This window comes from Anser brachyrhynchus (assembly GCF_964034855.1).
Source record: "Anser brachyrhynchus genome assembly, chromosome: 10".
Lineage (NCBI taxonomy): Eukaryota > Metazoa > Chordata > Aves > Anseriformes > Anatidae > Anser > Anser brachyrhynchus.
Window position 1 is genome coordinate 13,643,810 of NC_137705.1, and position 19,011 is coordinate 13,662,820.

Sequence of the window (19,011 nt, forward strand, 5' to 3'; positions counted from 1 at the left end):
ACAAATGCTTACTTCAGGGAACATTCTATTCTAGATGCCTCTTCGAGGCTGGTTTACAACCTTAATTGAGATTTCCTCTTTATCCCCTCATGCATCTCCCTTAACAAAATTAGTCCACCTGCTTTTCAGTTAAGGCAGCATACGTATTTTCTTATTTGAGGACAGCGGCCAAGCAGCACACAAAACTCTGAATATCAAACCCTGTGGCACTGGTATTTCACAGCAAAGAAAAGTGACCACATCAATAGAACACAGGAAAACCAACAGGACTTGAAAAAACAATTATTTTCTGCAGCATATGTTACAATAACACCAGCAAGTTTAGTACTGGGACAACAGAGGTGGTTTTGTTTTTTGTTTTGTTAGTTTTTTTTTTTAAACCAAGAGTAAAGGTATGAACAAGGCTGGGATACTTTGTATTCTCTAAACATCCACACAACATGTAACTGAACTTGTTACTTTTACATATTCTCAGTGTTTGTCCCATACCTATGGTTTCACATCTAAAACACTAAACTTGATTGCATTTTTTTTTATTTAAACAAAAGTTCATTCCTTAATTCTATTATTTATTATGAAGATGTATGGGATGTATTTAGCAAAGCATTTGTTGCACTAGGTGAAAAACTAGCAAAAAGCATTCTGATACATTTTGTTGCTCACTGACACATTCAGAATTTGTTATAAGCATTGTTGCGCTCCGGCTCTTAATTGCATACAAGTCAACCTGCAAAATCCCACTTTACCATACAAGTTAACAGATCTTCGTAACAAGTCGGATTATATATTTTAAAAATATTTGCAGAAAGGGATTATCACCACCCACTGTGGAACTTATGTAACTATACGTACACCTGATAACTGTAACTTTAACGAAGCATTTAGCTAAGTAGCCAGGGCAGGCGCTACCTACTTTTATTATTATACCCTGAACATCACATCAACGGTTTATTTGAAACATTCAACCAAAATAAAAAGGAAGCTAAGGAAAGACCGTGCCTTCCCTCGATGATGCACAACATTCCTGCACTTACCAAAAATTGCTCGGTGCGCTCTGTAGCCCTGACGTTTACAAAACAAAAAAGGGAGAAGCCATCGGGGGCGAGCTCTGGAAGCAGGGCACGCGCTCGGGGGCGGCGAGGCGCGGCTCCCACCCACGGCCGGCAGCGGCCCCGCGCTGCGCCGCAGGACCCCGCCGGCCGCTCCCGCCCCCCGCAGCAGGTGCATCGCCGACGCCCCCTAATGACACCGCGCCGGAGCCGTTCCCGTGCTCCAAACTCCACATAAACAAGCTCGCCACAAAGCGCGGATTAAGACGGAGGGGGGAGGTAGGGGGGGGGGGGGGAAAAAAAAAGGCAAAAAAAAAAAAGCATCGCGCGCTTAAGTCGATGAGGGGCTGAGCGCCGCGGGCGCGGCCGGGCCGCGCAGCCCGCTCCTGTCAGCCGCCGCCGGGGAGAGCCCCGAGGCCGAGCGCCGGGGCGAGCCGAGCACGGCCGGGGGCGACCCCCGCGGGGCGGCGGCGGAGGCCGGGGCCCGGCGACGGGGGCGAGTGGCCGGGCCGAGGGGCGGCAGCACCTACCCACGCCGTATTTCTCCTCCTCGGTCGGGCTCCACATGCTGCTGCTGCTGCTGTTGCGGCGGCGGCCGGCCGCGGATCCCCTGGGCAGAGCGAAGCGGACGAGCGCCGCTCATGGAGCGGGGGCGGCTTCGGCTTCTCCTCCTCCCCTCTCAGCGGGGGCGCTGCTCCGCGGCCGCCGCACCGGCAGCCCCCGCCTGGGCTCCCCGCACCCTGAGGGTCCCGGCAGGGCGAGAGCTGAGGGGATGGGGGGAAGGAGGGGGAACGAGAGGAGGTCGCCCCCTCCCACTGCCCGTCCGTCCCGCCCGCAGGGGCGACGGCCGCGGCTCCCCTCAGCGCCCGGGCTGTGGCGGGACGCCCGGTGGCCCTCCCGGCGCGGCCCTGCCGACGCGGCGGCCCCGCGGAGCCCCCAGCCGCCGCCGCTCCCGTCACGGCCGCCGAAGGACTCGCGCTGCCGCGCCCCCCCCACCGCCTCAGCGGAGCCCGGCGCGCATGCGCGGCTCGCACCGCCTCCTCCCCCCCGCCCCCCTCCCCTCCCCCTCCCGCGCGGCCGCACGAGGAGCGCGCGGGCGCGAGGCGCGGGGGCGGCAGCCCATGGCCCGGCTCCCCCCCCCCCGCCCCACAGCACAGGGCGGGAAACGGCTGCTGGGGAGCGGCCGAGGTCCTGTCAGCGCTCGGGGGCTGCGGCACCGGAGGGGGCACCGGGCTAAAAAGGGAATGGGCTCTCTGGGAGGCGAAAATTCACGCGCCCCTCGGGAGACCAGCGTGTGTACGACACCGACTTATTTTACATTACGCGTTATTAATTTCCAAAGCTTCTAAGCACCTGGCAAAATGCGGACAGGTGGCGCAACAATCGGTTATCTTTCCACTGAACCCGAATTTGAATTCCTCACGACACAGTGAAAGCCGAGGTGCGTAATCCCAAACTTTAACTGGAATTGTGGTCTCTGCAAATCCCCCAGCATGTTAGCAATTTTTCTCCAGTCAGAGCCTTCCCAAAGCTACAGGAAGAAACAACGCTCTCTCTACAGCATTTTCAGAAACCTTTGTAAATTGCTTGATGTAAAGTTTTAGGATTACATCAAACTTTTTAATAATATAACTTCAGATGTACCCAACACTTTTTATAGAATATCTGTTCTATCATTATGTAATAAAACAGAATGAAAGTCATCTATTTGCACTACAGAACTTAGGTTGCTGTGGAAACCTTCATTATTTATTTTTTTAACGTGTGCAACTTACTTTTCAACACTGAAGATGGCCAGCTTTCTGTTTAGGTTTTTGTTTGGTTTGGAGCTGTTGGATTTTCCTGTGCAGAGTACAAACAGAAAGCGGCCAATAAGTACGCGTGTTTTACATTATTGATGTAGAAACCCCAACTTATTCAATCACATTTTAATTCAGATTCATAGTTAAGCATATATATTTACAATAGCTTCATTACTTCCCTTCCTGAGGCACTCCCACAGCATGCAGAAATAGCTTTCCAAAGGGACAAAAACTGACATTGAGTTGCATCTGTTGGAGATAGGCTGCTGCTGGTATTTAGAACCTCAGATGTATGTTTTTTCAGTAATAAATACCTGTTCGTCTCTTGCTAGTACTTTGGGAGCAGAAAACCTCTGTAATGACATTCAGTTAATTCTTCAAGCTCTCTGTTTCCTCATTCCCCAGCACTTCATGGATACTTCTCGCTGCCAATTGATGAGCAGCGAAGCAGATCCCTTTCCTGCTTAAGAAAAATTAAAGAACAAAGCAGAATTTTCTTCAAAATACAACCATGTCTAAGCTCATGCTTCTCATTAAAGTAAATATGGAATGAAGGTGGACTTGGAAAGAGAAGGAGCGGACCTCCAAAGGTTTAATGAACTTGAGGACACAGAAATCTACAAAATAGCTGAAAGAACAGGACCTGCAACAAACTAAAACATTTTGCTTCAGAACAACTGTGATTTTTATTTCCACATCATGGACATACAAACAATAGCATTAGCAGGTAGAGTTATACTGATGATAGATTACTTGTATGTGAAATATAGTGTTACTATGTATGTCTTTCCAATACTTTTCTGCACTGCTGCTGGTGATACCTATTTTTGAACAGTTACTAGAGGGGTGCATGACCTGCTTAAGAAAACAAAACAAAACAAAACAAAACAAAAAACACGAAACAGTACATCTAACTGTAGTGTTAGTGGGATGCAAGTTTGCACAACATAAAGCTACCAAATATATTTACACCTGTTCCTCTGATTCGCATTCACCAGCTTAATGAGTCTCCTACCACCTCTACATACATACTGATTGCTTTGGTAAATATTCTTAGCCAAAGCGTAGCATAAAACAAACACCTCATCCTGTAAGCAGGCAGCGGCACTAATCTCCCAGGCAGCAAATAGGTATTCCGGATCATCCATATGCAGAAGAGACAGACCAACGCAAACAGCGGCTATTGTGCAGGGCTGCAAAACAACCATTTCTTCCCTCTTTTACCTCTCAACACAGCTGACTATTGTTCACACTGTTCTGTAAAGCACAGAAAAGTATAATAGTATTGTGCAAAGGCAAGCAAGAAATTTAGAGGGTTACATGTCCAAATTTTGTCTTTCTGGAGCTGTTTTTAAATTTTCCTTACTAAGTGGAGTGAAAATTTCAAAACCACCACTGCAGAACTGAAATCCAATGCCTGCTTCATTAGATTGTTTAGATGTTTTGAAGGTTTTGTTAAGAAGTTTTTAAAATTAACTTCATCAATTAAAGTAAATTTGAAAATTTGCTGCACATGCCAGAGCTCCTACAAGAAGAACTTCTTCCACTGGACATCATGGATCCCAAACGCTTTTCAGAGAAAAGGAGCTTTCCCTTACAGAAAGTCACAGGGAAAAAAAAAAGTTAATTATTTTGCATAACTCTGATAAAAGTTACTTAACGACTACTGTGCATGTACAGGAGCTGTTGTGTCAGAAATGTGGTGAATTGCTCATGGTTAAGTTACCACAAATGCAATTGCCCTTAACCAAGCAGAACACACGTTAACGTTCAATACAGTATTAATTAAAGTACATCTTATATCATACTATCTTGCTATAATATAGATGTGATCTGAAAGACAGCTGGCTAGGGAATGGAGAGATTTGACACAGTTTCTTTCTCTTAAATAGATCAAGGGAACTGTACAATCCTTTCAAACGCTTACAAGGGACAATGGAAGGTCAGAGTGCAGAAAGCAGGGATTCTCATACCTCCCTGCAAGCAAATTCTTCCCAGTTATCTCAGCCTTACAGTATTGTGGAACATAACACCTCCTGCCCTCCCTTTCAGGTAAGAGCATCCCTATACTTTACCCTTTCTCCCCATTCTCAGAGCTATAGATGCTGGTACTCCTACTTCCATTATTACTGCAAATCTGTTTTACAAACACAGCCCGGATCTCCTGCTATCAGAGAAAAATCAGCGATGACTTTTAACCTCGCTCTAACAGTCAGCTTATTTGCTTACATTACTTCCTTTTCCACACTTACACTTCCAACTTTGCATGCTTGTTTCTTTTATAGTTCATATTCTCCCCCTGTTCATAAGATGGTTTAAGCCATTAAACAACTTGGCTTTCCTATAAAATTACAAATTGCAAGGAGAAGCAAAAGGATCTGAAGCAAATACACTCTATCATCATCTCCCACAACCTCGCAGGTCCTTTTGAAGCACAAAGCATTTCTCCTTTGTCCCTCAAAATAAGGATTCACAGATCTCAATAACTGAGCTGTTCTTGTTTTGATGAAGTAATCATGAAACTTTTAAGTGGGAGGTCTCAGCTCTTGATGTATGGATCCAAATTATGTTATTTTTCCTATAGCCCAAGGCCATCTCACAGACTTTTTCCTTAGGAAGAAAGGACTAAACTGCCACAGTGGGAATCTAAAGGTAGCAAATGGACAGCAGTATTTTCCTTTAGAGCACTAGCCATTGCAGTGTTTGTGCTGCACAACCTCATTCACCCAAACACGCTTTCATCAGTATTATTTCTGATTATTGCTCAGGATTAGGGAAGATTTTAAAGATCATTATCTTTAGATTTTTTTTTTTTTTTAATTCAGAACAAGCTCTTTATTAGTAGCCTTCTCTCCTCCCACACCTCAACATTTCTCAGAGCGGCAGGCAAGGAAAGCCAACCCCTACACGCCAGGCAGCATTTTCAGCTAGCACTTATGACTCTATCATGTGTTCATTATTGAATGCCTGAAATGGGAGCCTATGACTGAAAGCAACCAAAACACATCTAACCTTATCATGTGCGACACAGGAAATGTATTTTTCAGGTAATCCTAGGAACTTCTCAGTGACTATAGTTCAATCTTTCCATTCCTTTAGCACCAAAATTTTTCTTTCATGAAAAGTGGAAGTCAGCATAAAATATTCCAGTACTTCCTGTATTTTTTGGTCTAATCTTCAAAGCAAGGGAAAGCTAAAGTCATCCTGGGACAAGGAGAGGGGGGAAAGAGGTACTTTCAAATATCTCCAGAACATCAGACATTTGGAGTTAAGTCTCACCTTCAAAAAAAACACAACCAAAAAAAACCAACAAACACACCCACAAAGAAACAAAAAAATCCACAATGACCAACTAAGAGCAAAGAACACAACTTGCAGTTACAAGTATGCTAACTTACTTTTACTCTATTTGTAACATTGCTTGAAAACCAATTTTAAAATCAGGAAAGAGCAGAACTTGCATAAGAACAAATACGGATCAAATTTTTATGCCAACATCAAACAATTTGTAAGTTTATATGTTGTTTGCCTAGAAGGTGTCCAAATTAAGGCAGATAATTATTTTAATTTATTTTCAGCAGAAAAGTAGAGAATGGACTGACTAATGTGTTAATACAAATAGCGTTCATCAAGTATAATTACTAAAAATTCAGTGCAGGTGGTAATTTTGTAGTCAGCTGGACCTTTATTTGTTATCACCTTAGTGTCATAACAGCTCATGCTGAACAAACATTTTCCTGATACTAAAGCAGAATACTTTGTTCTTCAATTTGTAAAAAGGGAAATATTCATTTGAATCTTCATGTTTCATAAATACTCAAGAAATTTAAGAAAAACACTATTGCAGCCTCATTCTCACTTATCCCTAATATCCTCACTACAGCAAATTACCTAGTAAAAGAGAGAGAAATTATAAAATGTTAATTAGCATTGTTGTGACAAATTGGTACCTTTTCCTATTAATTTCTTCTAATGTTCAGGATACAAGAAGCCCTTCCAAAGTAACAATTAGCTCCTGTCATTTTTTTAAAAGAGACTTCAGAAATTATTTGTGAACTCTTCTTGTGAACATGATTTTTTTTTTTTGTCTTTTTGGTGGTGGTGGTGGTCTTTCATTTCTGATCTTAGGTATCATATATTTATTTATTGCCTTGAAAGATTTGATTCTAAGAAATCTATACTACTGAGAGAAAACATCTGAGAACTGGTTGCATCGCTCCTGGAAATGCAACAGGGCTGCCGTTTCAGAGGCTGCCTTAAGTATTTTTAACTGTCACTTAACCAATCCCTAGCCAAATCTCTTCAAGGGAATGCAGAGTAATTTATTACTGTTTGTTTTGTTTGTTTGTTTGTTTGTTTTTTCCTCCAGTGCTCTGTCTCATGTTATTGCTTTGTTTCAAGGACAACTGAGCCTTGGTTTGCAGGGAAGAAAACAACCTAACGTACCTCCGGGGTTAGGGGCTGAAGGCTCACAGCTTGCTCTCCCTCCCTGGCACACGCTGTCGATCTGTAAAACAGACAGGGAGCGGGTTGATTTGCCTTTGAACCGTCTGACAGGCCAGGGCAGGAAGACCCGCGGCCGGGCTGCCCTCCGCCAGGCCCCGCGGCCCTACCGGCGCTCTGGACGCCCCCGCCTGCGGCGCGGCGCGGGGCCCGCCGGGCAGCGGCCATTTTGTGGGCCCGGCGCCCCTGGCGCTCTCCGTGGTGCTGCCGCGGGCGGGAAGCGATCGTGGCCGGGAAGCGATCGCGGCCCGCAGCGCGCCGCCGCCTGTTAGGGTCGCTGCCACCGGGCGGGACACGGCCTCTTGCCCCTGCTCCGCGGCCCGGCGTCAGTCGGCCCCAAATCCCGTTCCTCCGCGTCCTCATGAGGAAAGCAGTAGCTGGCCGTGCTGGTCGCCACGCGAGCTGGAGGACCAGCGGGCTGCGTTACTTCTGGCCACCAGCCTTTGACCTGTACAGAGAATATGTTCTTGCCTGGAACTAAAACGATCATCAACAAAAGGAAATTAGCATCAACAATAGGAAAAACGTGAGTCTGGAAGAACTGAGATGAATAATTTGAAGTCCTGATGAACCTCTGTTGCTGATGAACCGACGTTCATCTCATTTTTACTTTGCAGACGGCTGGTGCACACAGCTTAGCCGGGGGCATGCTATTCCAGTTCAACTACTGAGAAGCGCGATGACTGGCATAAACAGTCATGGCAAGGTGCTCAATACCCAAGAAGCAGTGTTTACCATTTTCCTTCTATTGTACTGTCCATATTAATTACATATTTTTTTATAAAACATGATAACCATCCTCTATGTCTGATTTTTTTAACCAAAATACAGTATTGAATATATGTATATTCAAAATAAATACATAATGTCTTTTGATATTTAATAATTATATAATTAATATTTAAAAGATTATCTTTTTGTTGTTGCTAAATTGAAACAATTAAAATATGGATAGTTCAATAAATAGCTAAATCAAGTTTCTAATTGCTAGTGTCATGTGCCCAGAGGGAGATTTTCTACCTAAAAAGTAGATAATGGTTAAGTCTTTATACGAACTTCAGATTCCAAAAAGAATTGGAAATGTAATCCCTAGGAAAGACGTTAGAATATTCTAATCTTTAAAAGAAAAAGAGAGAGAGATCTTCTACTTGCGTTCTCAGCATTCCACTTCAGTCTTTTATAGATCAAACCTTTGGAGCCTGGTCTCACTCATGCCAAAACTATAACTACATCCAAAGACACTAAGCTGTGTCGCTTAGGTTAACTGGGAACAAAACAAAACAAAACAAAACAAGCTGACAGAAACATATTTTAGGAGCTTTGACCAGTGTAATGGAACCAAGATCATCTTGAGCAGAATAAGAGAATGTAGGAACATTTTGTTACTTGACACAGCAGAACAATTAGTCAAGAACAACAATTACCAAAACTGGCACGTCTCTGAGTGAAAAGGATTAAGTTACCATAAATCCATCCAGTCTGCTTACATCCAGCTCTGAAAGTGAATCAACACAAAGTGACCAGCAGCTGATTCATCTAAACAACAAAAGCATGGACACCTCGTCAGCTATCACCACAAAGAAGTAATCAATAATCACATAAACACAATCTAATGCCTTAATGTAGTACAGTTAAACTGGCAAGGAACTCTTTAATATACCCAACAATCTTCTACTCAGAAATAGATGACATCCATTTGTCCCCTCAAGGATATTGAATATTCACTTTTCTTTAGTGCTGTTCTTTACACTCTAGCAATCAGAAAATTTCTGACAGTTGTTCACCAAGCAAAAGGGCACAGATTCACGTCCTGTCTCCCCCCAAATGCTCAGTGAACATCCCTGGTGTAAACTCACACAGTAAAGACTTAGCCTAGAGCTCCTCAAGATGCTATCTATCTGTAGCAGACATGCAAACAGCAGCTCAGTCTATATGAGAGGTATTTTCCTGATAAACAGACAGAAATGTCCTATCATGGAGTGACTGATTGAGCCATTAGGAGAAAAAGCCCAGATTAAGCAGATCATCTCCACATGGAGAAAAACAAACAAACAAACAAACAAAAAACGTTTAAGATTGTACAGGTGCTAATTAAAGACAGAGAATATGTTTCTCACCTCCTGTAAGGCTATGCAATAAAATTTTAATTCTTTATGTTGCCATCAACATACTAAATAACTATCATTATAGCATCCGTTAACATAATTGTCTGTCAGAAGTAGAAGCGCACAGTTCTTCAAGAAAGCTCTCATTGATATATTCCATCTGAAGGCAGGCCATCAAAAGAGGAAGGTATACCCGTATTGTAAAGTTTTCAGTGATAGGCACAAAAATCTCAAAAACTGAAAGAATAATAAGGTAGGAAGAAACCTGCTATGACCCAGGTAGTGTTTCAGCCACAAACGTTTTAAGCGTAAAGGCAGCATCCATATTAAACCCATTCATTTGCTTAAAGCCAACATAAGATGTAGAAAAGACTTTGTAAAAGTTATTTTTACAGTCACATTTTTTTTCCTGCAAAGCATGGTACACAGCAGGGGACAGACTCAGTTAGAAGATTTATTTTTCATTTATGATTTATAAATTATCCACCATATTGTCACATTTCCATCAGGTTTTGGATTGGCTATGGACATTGCTACCTTCCTACACAGGATAAACAAACTCATATATTTGTTTAGTAGCACTAAATCCAGCAACCAATATAAAAATTCAACATGCCTGTCAACCAAAGTGCAAACATACACTGCAAACAGATTGCTTGACTACCTGAACCTGTTAGGATTATGAAGTTAAGATTCAGGCAATTTTTATTAACTCCTTTATTTTTTCCCTATTGGGAATGGAGAAGGATCTACACGAATTTAGATCACACAGAATCACACAGAATTTTCTAGGTTGGAAGAGACCTCCAAGATCACCCAGTCCAACCTCCTACCTAATACTAACAAGTCCTCCACTAAACCATATCACTAAGCTCAACACCTAAACGTCTCTTAAAGACCTCCAGGGATGGTGACTCAACCACTTCCCTGGGCAGCCCATTCCAATGCTTAATAACCCTTTCAGTAAAGAAGTTCTTCCTAACATCCAACCTAAACCTCCCCTGGCACAACTTTCGCCCATTCCCCCTCGTCCTGTCACCCAGCACGTGGGAGAACAGACCAACCCCCACCTCTCTACAGCCTCCTTTAAGGTACCTGTAGAGAGCAATGAGGTCGCCCCTGAGACTCCTCTTCTCTAGGCTGAACAATCCCAGCTCCCTCAGCCGCTCCTGATTCAGCATGTAGATTCAGCATGTAGATTCAGCATGCACTGCTACAAATGTGTTACTGCTCAGAATTAGAAGACTGCAAATTTTGGTATAATTCTTACATTTTCCTCTTAATATGATTTTTTTTCTTTTGGTGTCTGATGCATCTCTCCTTCCCTGCTGAAATTTCAAAATACTGTTTGTTTTGTTCTCAAAATGCTCGACTGTATTATCTCGAATTGACCTGTGACGGCTGTTTCTTGTCACACTCTAGACAGGACACGTTCAGCAGAGATTTAACATTTCAAGCCACTGAGCTAATGGCAGGATTCCTAGCAGACAGGTAATCTTCTGCTAATACTAATTCTATTGCAACCTGGTAAAATCTGTTTTTCACCCATTAAAAAAAAAAAAAAGTACTATACCTTACTAGTTAGTTTGGAATTTGTACTAACTGTTGCAGTTTGCAAAGTGCTCATTCTATCATAAGTAATGAAGGGAGTATAAGTGTCTTTTATTAGACCAACTCACATAACTTTGAGGAAAGGAACAGAAACATTTTTGGGTGCACAAGTCACTGAAGAAATAATGTTATTGAAATTTCTATTGGTGTCTATAAACGGGCAAGAAAAATTTATTACCTACATAAAACATGTTATGGTTGGAATTATGAAATATTGTGCATTCCTAAAGAATAAAATATAAACATTACAACTAATAAAAGAGAATAAATGAAAAGGAATATATATCAATATGATGCAAGTGAAGTATTTTACTGTTGTGGGTGAGATTGCTGTCTGAATGACTAATAATTAACCTGTATATCCACTGTGTAGTTTAAAAGAATCTGAGGAAAACATCTAAGGATAACAATAATGAAAAGTGATAAAAATGAATTGCAGAAAAACTGCAGGAAATACTGATATACTAGCATTATGAAACAAGGGCATGGTAGATTAAAGAAATGTGGGTAGCACAGACAAAATAATTTCTGAGTCAAAATATTTTGGGGGTATGATAAGCAAACAATGAGTTTGCTCAAGATTTTCAAGAGCATTCTAGAATTGGATTTGATTAAAAAAATAATAATTCTATGGCTTCTAGAAACTGTATCAGCATAGGACCTAACTTTCCAGACAGAGATGAGAAAATAAATGTTCCTGTCAGCGGTAGCATTTATAACCTCATTAGTTTGAGCATTGCCAGACTTCTTTACCAAATGTTTCTTAAATTCACATAAAATGATACTGTTGTGAATGTGATTTGGATTAGCAAGAAGGACATTATAAAAGAGTTGATCAAATAACCTTGGAGTGAAGGAACTACGATGATGCAATTCAAATGAAATGGTAAACAAACATTGGACTCAATCTTGATTTTAAAAGAAGAATCTGAGTAACTATGGTAACTGTATATTGAAAATAATTGGTCTGAAAAACTTACAAACTTAAATAAATTCTAGACCTTCATGTTCAATGTGAAAGCAATAGATTAGTATTGCTAAAATTCGAACACCAAGCAAAAACACTTCAGTAAAAACAGGCTCCAAATGAATAAGCACCCCAAACAAAGCCAACAGGGCAAATGAAAAACCAAACAGGGCTTTAGGAAGGGATGAAGTCAGAAGAGAGAGGTAAAAATTATGAGTATAAAATGTGAAAGGAGAAAGTGAGAGCTTCCAGAAATTAATTTGAACTAAGTCATGGAAAGGACAACAAAATAACAACAATAATAATGATAAAAAGTCAGTTATTTGTTTTAAAAAAGCAAAAAGTGGAGAGACATTGCAGTGAGGGTAATCTAGAACATCACTCTTTTAATTTTCAGTAAGGTTGAGGGGCAGGTTCATGTGCTGAATGGTAAATCAATACCAGCCATTTGGTGAAATGTGAAAAGAAACCCATGTCAGAGGCAAAGGTCAGAGGGTCCAACACAATCTAGTTGAGAACCTTGCAGTATAAATATCCACATTCCAGAATATCTTGACACCTTAGTGTTCTGTTCTGAAATCAGAAATTTGTAAAATATTTAATCATTTGATCCCGGTCCTAAAATGAGACAGATTCATTTAAGAAGGCAGAAGAGGTGATCGAAGCAACTATTTACCTAGTAGTCAAAAATATGTAGCATAAGAAGTTCTCAAATGTTTTTGAATGCAATGCTGAAGAAAAAGAGGCAGTGTAACAAAACATAAGCTCTATTTAAATATAAAATTACTTTTCTAGATAAAACTATATTTAGGATAATCTACAGGTAACCTACCCAGGATTCAGTGAGACTAAACAGTACACAAGGAAGCAAAGAAAGATCTTAGTAAGGGAGCTGAGTACTTTACGGATGCCAATGGGGCCAGAGTCTTCAGGTGTTCTGAGATAATATTTTCACATAGTATTTACTTAACAGCATTTGCAGAACCAAAAATAAACTAACAGGAAAAAAAAAACAAACAAACCAAAAAACAAAAAAACAAAAAACAAAAAAACACAACAACCAGCAACTGTATTAATATTAACTGACTGAGATACAATGTCACAGTGGAAGATCAGAGTATCCTGGGAAGAAATGGATAATTTTAATAACAGAGTAATCAGTATGGCATAAATGCTAATAGTACAAATTAGAAAATGATGCTCTCAGAAATTACAACTCTGCTGTAAGCTTAAGATTCATTGGTTGAAAATGACTGAGGAGGGAAAAAGTCTGTGTGTGGTTGATCACAGGATGGCTAACTGCCTGATTTGTAGTGCAACCACACAGAAAAAAAGCAAGCATGATACAAGGATGAAACAAGATATTTTCATTGAAAACAGACCACTTAGCTAAGCATCGGTAAAACTTACGTGCAAAAACTTTGGAGAACTTTATGTAATTATATCATCCATGTTCCAGCAAGATTCATACAAGTACAAAGAAAGGCTATTAGAACAGGTAGGGAAATGGAACATTATTACATGAGAAGACATGAAAAGAAGAAACTTTGCTTGCCTTGCTTAGAAAAAGAGAGGACAGAGTCACTGTTAGGAGATCATTGCAAGTCCAATGGTCATTAGAAAGACCTTGCCATACAGTAAAAAGGTTTATTTTGTATCAGATTGTTATTGTAGTAAAATAAATATTTTATTTAGAGCCTTCCTCCCCCCTTCCCTCCCCCCACCCCTTTAAAAAAAAAAAATTAAGTAAATTCATTGTCACTGTTTTCTTTTAGAGGGAGGGAAATTACTCCATGATGGAACCATAAAAGAGGTATCAACCTACTTGACTTTTTCCTGCTGTAGCAAGATATATGTTAGATCCAGGAGCCAAAACAAGCACCCAGAATGTACATTAAGCAGTTTGTATGGGAGCCTACTCGTTCTTCCCAAGCACAGAACATGTCTAATGCAAAGAATATCCTTGTACAGACAGTTCAGCAGGAATTTAGCACAATATTAGAAAAAAAATAATGAAACCAATATAACATCTACCGATCATAGCCAAGAGCAGTTGGGAACTCTACAAAACATTCCAAATATTATACTAGAAATGATCCTATAAAACTACAACAAACTACAAGACATATGTACATAGTAAGTTAGCTTGCTGACAACAAAGAAAGTCAGACAGGATTTGGTTGAGCTACCTGGATTTAAGAAGTCACATTCTAATAGTTTATTCTAAATACATATTTATATGAATTGCAGCCTAGGAAATACTTGATTTGCAGACCAACCAAAGCCACATAATTTCCTCAAGGAAGCTATAAAATACTGATGAATCCTATGCAAGGAACTTTGCACTCTGAAGCTACAAGACTTCTGATATACTTCCAGAAGTGGCTTTCACTAATTCAGATCCTTACAATCCACAGATGCCTAATTTCTCTAGGACTATTTGCAGAAATATTAAAAAAAAGAAAAAGTTTTCTATTTACAATGAATATGAATCATGGGAAGCTTCCCACTTAAGGTCATATAAATGTGTTAGCTAAAATGCTTTGGGGACAGAAGTATTATAATATTGAAAAACATAATGGTAATTGGCATTCCTAAAATACCATTATTTTGCATCCTGGGCATTACAGACCTATTAAAGATTAATACAATACTGTGAAGATTTTATTACTGCTACTAGCAGTAGCTCAGTCCAGACAGTTTGAACGAAGCAATCAGACCATAATCAGCGATATAACTAACGATAACAAACGTCATCCTCTTACAAGTCTCAGTGAGAGCAACATGGAGCTTGGATGGATTCAAATGAAAGAGGAAACAATTATTTCTATCTGATTTGCATGAATCTAATCTAACCACATAATTTTGCATCCTGGTCATATTGTAACATACTGTGCCAACTACTGATATCTACCTTACTCCAAAAAGAAATCAGAAAGGTTCAAGAAAAAAAATAATAAAAGAATAATCTGAGTTCTGAAAAATAAATCTTCTGAGTACAGAGATTTAGAGAGATCAATCTTGTTAGTTTTATCAAAGAGAAGGGTAAGATATGACTTGATCAGAGTCTATAAGCATATATACAAGGACTTTTCTGATAGCTCTTTAAATCTAGCAGACAAAGGGATTCCAAGATCAAAAGACTCAGTGATGATGACCTATTAAGACTGGAATGGGTGCAGATATTTAATCATGGGAGTAAATTGGTACAATTTACCAGAGGATGTAAAAAATTCTTCATTGCTTCAGTTTTTAACTCTAGGTTGGCTATCACCTGAAGAAACATTCATTAACTCAATCAGGAAGGACAATCTTGATGCAATTCTCAGGTGAAATTCTTAAACTCTAGTCTTTCAGGAGTAGGTTATTAGTACCATTCTCTATATAACAAAATATTAATTAGGTGACCCTAACACAAATTTATATTTGATACTCAAAATGAAAATATATTTATATGAATATAACATAACATCATAGACTCATCACAGAATAATAGAGTATCCCAGGTTGGAAAGGACCCACAAGGCTCATCCAGTCCAGCTCCTGGCTCCACACAGGACCACCAAAAATCAGACCCTGTGTCTGAGAGCATTGTCCAAATGCTCCTTGAACAGGCTCAGTGCTGTACCCACTGCCCTGGGCAGCCTGTCCCAGTGCCCGACCACCTCTGGGTGCAGAACCTTTCCCTAACACCCAGCCTGACCCTCCCCTGTCCCAGCTCCATGCCGTTCCCTCGGGTCCTGTCGCCGTCCCCAGAGAGCAGAGCTCAGCGCCTGTCCCTCTGCTCCTCAGGAGGAAGCTGTAGGCCTTTCTACAGTAAACGACACAGGTTAACGTCTTACTTTGAAGTTACATTGCTGGATGTGGTATTTTGTTTTTAATTATGCATGTTTTATGGGAACAAAAATTAAAATTAAAAATATTTTTGTATCTTTTCCCATGCAAAATTTCATCTGTGCATGAGTCAAGGAAGAGAAGCCTCATTATAAATTGACTGAACAGTCTCAAGATAAAAAAAGATCACCACAAAACATGGCTTATTTGGAATTTTCACAGCCAGGAAAAAAATGTTTTAGCTGTTAAGATCCCATGATTTTTCTTATTTTTGTAGTTCAAAAACTTCCTTCCAGGCTTAATAAACCAAAAGATGCTACATATATGAAAACTCTCACTGGCATGTTGACAGACTGTGCTTGGTCTCAGTGGGCAATACCGCCTACATTTGGTTTTAAAGAAAAAACTACAGGTTTACCTGCTCATTTTCAAAATGCAGCTGTCTGAATCTGCTCAGAGATTTGGAATGGTTGAATAAATCCTGGAAATGATGGCTTAGTGAGCAGGGTGTCAGTGAGATGGTAAATACTGACCAGTGAAATTCATGGATATTACCAGTTTTCAAAATTCACAGCCCTAATGATATCTACTTAAGCATTACATACATTTGTATTTTATCTGGCTGTTCATGTGCTTGCTCTTTCCTCTCTGCCTATCATGAGTCCTCAGTCTGGGTTTCTCCACTTGAAAAGGCTTTGCTTTTTCTGCTCCAGGTTTAGCATAGGTCTGGAAAGGAGGACCTAGTTCTACCTCCAGAGAAAGAGATGGGGTCTTTATCCCTCCTTGTCCTACCTCCATCACACAACAAAGTGGAGATCAGCATGATCCCACGTATCTCTTCTTCCTAGTTCTGGGTTCTAATGAAATGCTGGCAGGGCTGGAAGGTGAGGCTGGTGCGGCCTCGCAGGCCGTGGCATGCGGCGTGCCATCACACTGCCATCTCCCCGGCACAACAGAGCGCTGGGCAGGGGAGGCACCCAACGACACCCAGTTCAAGATTCACTCCCAAGCAAATGGATTAGACTGCAAAACAATCCAACTTGCTTCTGCTGCGGCCTTCACACTCATGTACTCTTTGCGAAGTAGTTTCCCCAGTCTCCTCAAGCTTCTCTGTGTTTAGGGAAAAGGAGAAAGACTTCTTAATACTGTCTAATCTCTGTCGGCTTTTCTAACCTTTTACTGCTTTTGAATGATAGAATTCTTGAATCAGTTCTCAAGTGGTTAAGACTCAGATGGGTAGACAGACTACACGCTAGAAGGCAGACGATGAATTTCCAATAAAATAATGACTTTGTGCACACTTTCCAATAAAAAATGACTCTGTGATGCTAAAAGCAGTCACAGCATTTTCCTATGGCATACTGGTTCCTGTTGCTGAAGGGATATTCAAAAGCAGACTGAGGGGAGCTGTGTGACCACTCCCCAGGAAAACGCATGGAAAATGAGCAGTCTTTTTTCATTCATCTCACTGTTGCCCTTCTGCAATATTCCAGGCATGTTTCAACTTGCTGTGCACAACATTCAGATTATGCTTTTCTTTTTTGAAGATTCTTTGGGTTAGCTGAGGCACTAACTGTTTTATGGCTTTTCTTCCAGATTAGGTTGAACCTATCACAGTATTATCAGGTCAGCAGCCTTTACCAATTACTTACAGTGCTAAACATTTGCTGCAGCAAAAGCCTCAATTAAAGTGCTAATGGAAAAGGCATCATCTCAGTAATTTAGAACACAAAGTTCACTTTTGTGTGAGACTTTTCAATACACAATTTCATGAACTCAGCTGCCTGTGGAAGAGAACTGCTTGCTTGAATTACCACAGTGGAGTTAGATAAAAAGCTCAGATGCAGATGATCAAATCGAGATAGATCTTGCATTTTCTTTCAGTACTTATATGGAGTAAGGTAGCTAAGATTTGTAGGGAAGAAGCAGGCTTGGAAAGTAGGTATGGCTGCAATGTACTCCATCCTTCCTCAGGGGTCTTTCCAGTTGTTTGTGAGTCTCCTGTTAGCTGTAGCTAGACAGACACTGTTACTTAGGCACACACTAAGAAGTCAGACTGTAAACTGCTTTTCAGCTTCTTCTGTCGGTGGTCTGCACACCGCACTCTTGGGATCAAGGTAATTAATCTAACACAGTTAAGAGAACTGTGCCTGCTCAACGGCTTTAATGGAAACAGCCAGCAAGTTTTTCAGTTACCTGAGCTCAAAACAGGAACAGACATTTTTTTTTGAAGAGAGTAACGAGTAGAGAGTTATTTACTTCTCTGATCCCACTTCTCCACTTCCAGGGAACATCCCCCTACTGGGCCAAGCAAGAGCCTCCTCAGACCAGAGCACCACTTTTACACATATCGTGTGCGTACCTTCACCTCCTTGTTCCTGCACCATAAAATGAGGTGGGAGAACATATGCACAGCTGAACGGTTAATGCTGACAAACCAGTGTCCACTATATATATATCACTTGGGATAAGCGCTGGTATGGGCCCAGGAATTAATGTTCTCTAGCTGCTTAATGGACATTCATGGGTGTTCATGGAGTGCATATTCTAGCTTAGTTTTAACGAGAAGCAATCCATGTTCTGCGCTCTGATACCACTCAGTGATGTCAGGCAAACTGCAGTAAATTGTAATGATTGAAAGATTTACTTCAAACTTGTAAAGGAAGATGTACTCTATGGTAAAAACCACATCTCAAGCTTTAAAATGAATTGTTTCTAATGGTAGACACTGAGATAATAATAAAAAATAAATAAAAAGCATAGAATTAGAGTAAAACATGAACTGTCTCTAGCTTTCTAGATTTAGTGTACAGAATTAGGCTTTGCTTTGAGGGCAACTCAGTGGATACTAAACAACTAACAAGAACCTTAATATAGAACAAAATTTTCACTGCAGTGAGGGGTATGGTAGGAAAGCCTGCACTGCTGAGAAGAGAGAACACATCCCCTGTGCTCCGGGCCACGATCACGATGTTGCTTCTCCGTAATCCTTGGGTGCCAGAGCCACAGAGCGTGGCACAGGCAGAAGGCGATTCAGCTGCCCTAGGAGCGGATCTAACAATGAGTAGGGCATTTATCACAGAAAACAGAATGGTAAAATAGCAATTTACAATTCGTTCCAAATCAAGTTAGAGATAAAA

At 40.9% G+C, this 19,011-nt stretch overlaps 1 protein-coding gene and 1 long non-coding RNA gene across 20 annotated transcripts in view; one reads left to right on the forward strand and one right to left on the reverse strand.

The window, feature by feature from the left end:
- The window catches only part of DOCK3 (dedicator of cytokinesis 3), a 223,989-nt gene extending 216,562 nt beyond the window's left edge, over positions 1-7,427 (reverse strand). For 3 of the 19 annotated variants that reach the window (XM_080606289.1, XM_080606295.1, XM_080606284.1), the window contains exon 1: positions 1,580-2,044. In XM_080606289.1, coding sequence (XP_080462415.1) covers positions 1,580-1,616 — 37 coding nt within the window. In that variant the 5' untranslated portion in view covers positions 1,617-2,044. Of the gene's footprint in view, positions 1-1,034; positions 1,271-1,579; positions 2,045-2,824; positions 2,892-3,165; positions 3,312-7,297 lie in introns of those variants that run through there. The other 16 variants (XM_080606296.1, XM_080606285.1, XM_080606283.1 and 13 more) reach the window with 9 other exon arrangements.
- LOC308200476 lies at positions 2,190-7,303 on the forward strand. Its single transcript, XR_013955620.1, has 3 exons — positions 2,190-2,490; positions 3,257-3,578; positions 4,744-7,303. It is a non-coding gene; the product is annotated as an uncharacterized lncRNA (long non-coding RNA).
- Positions 7,428-19,011: the final 11,584 nt, after the last annotated feature.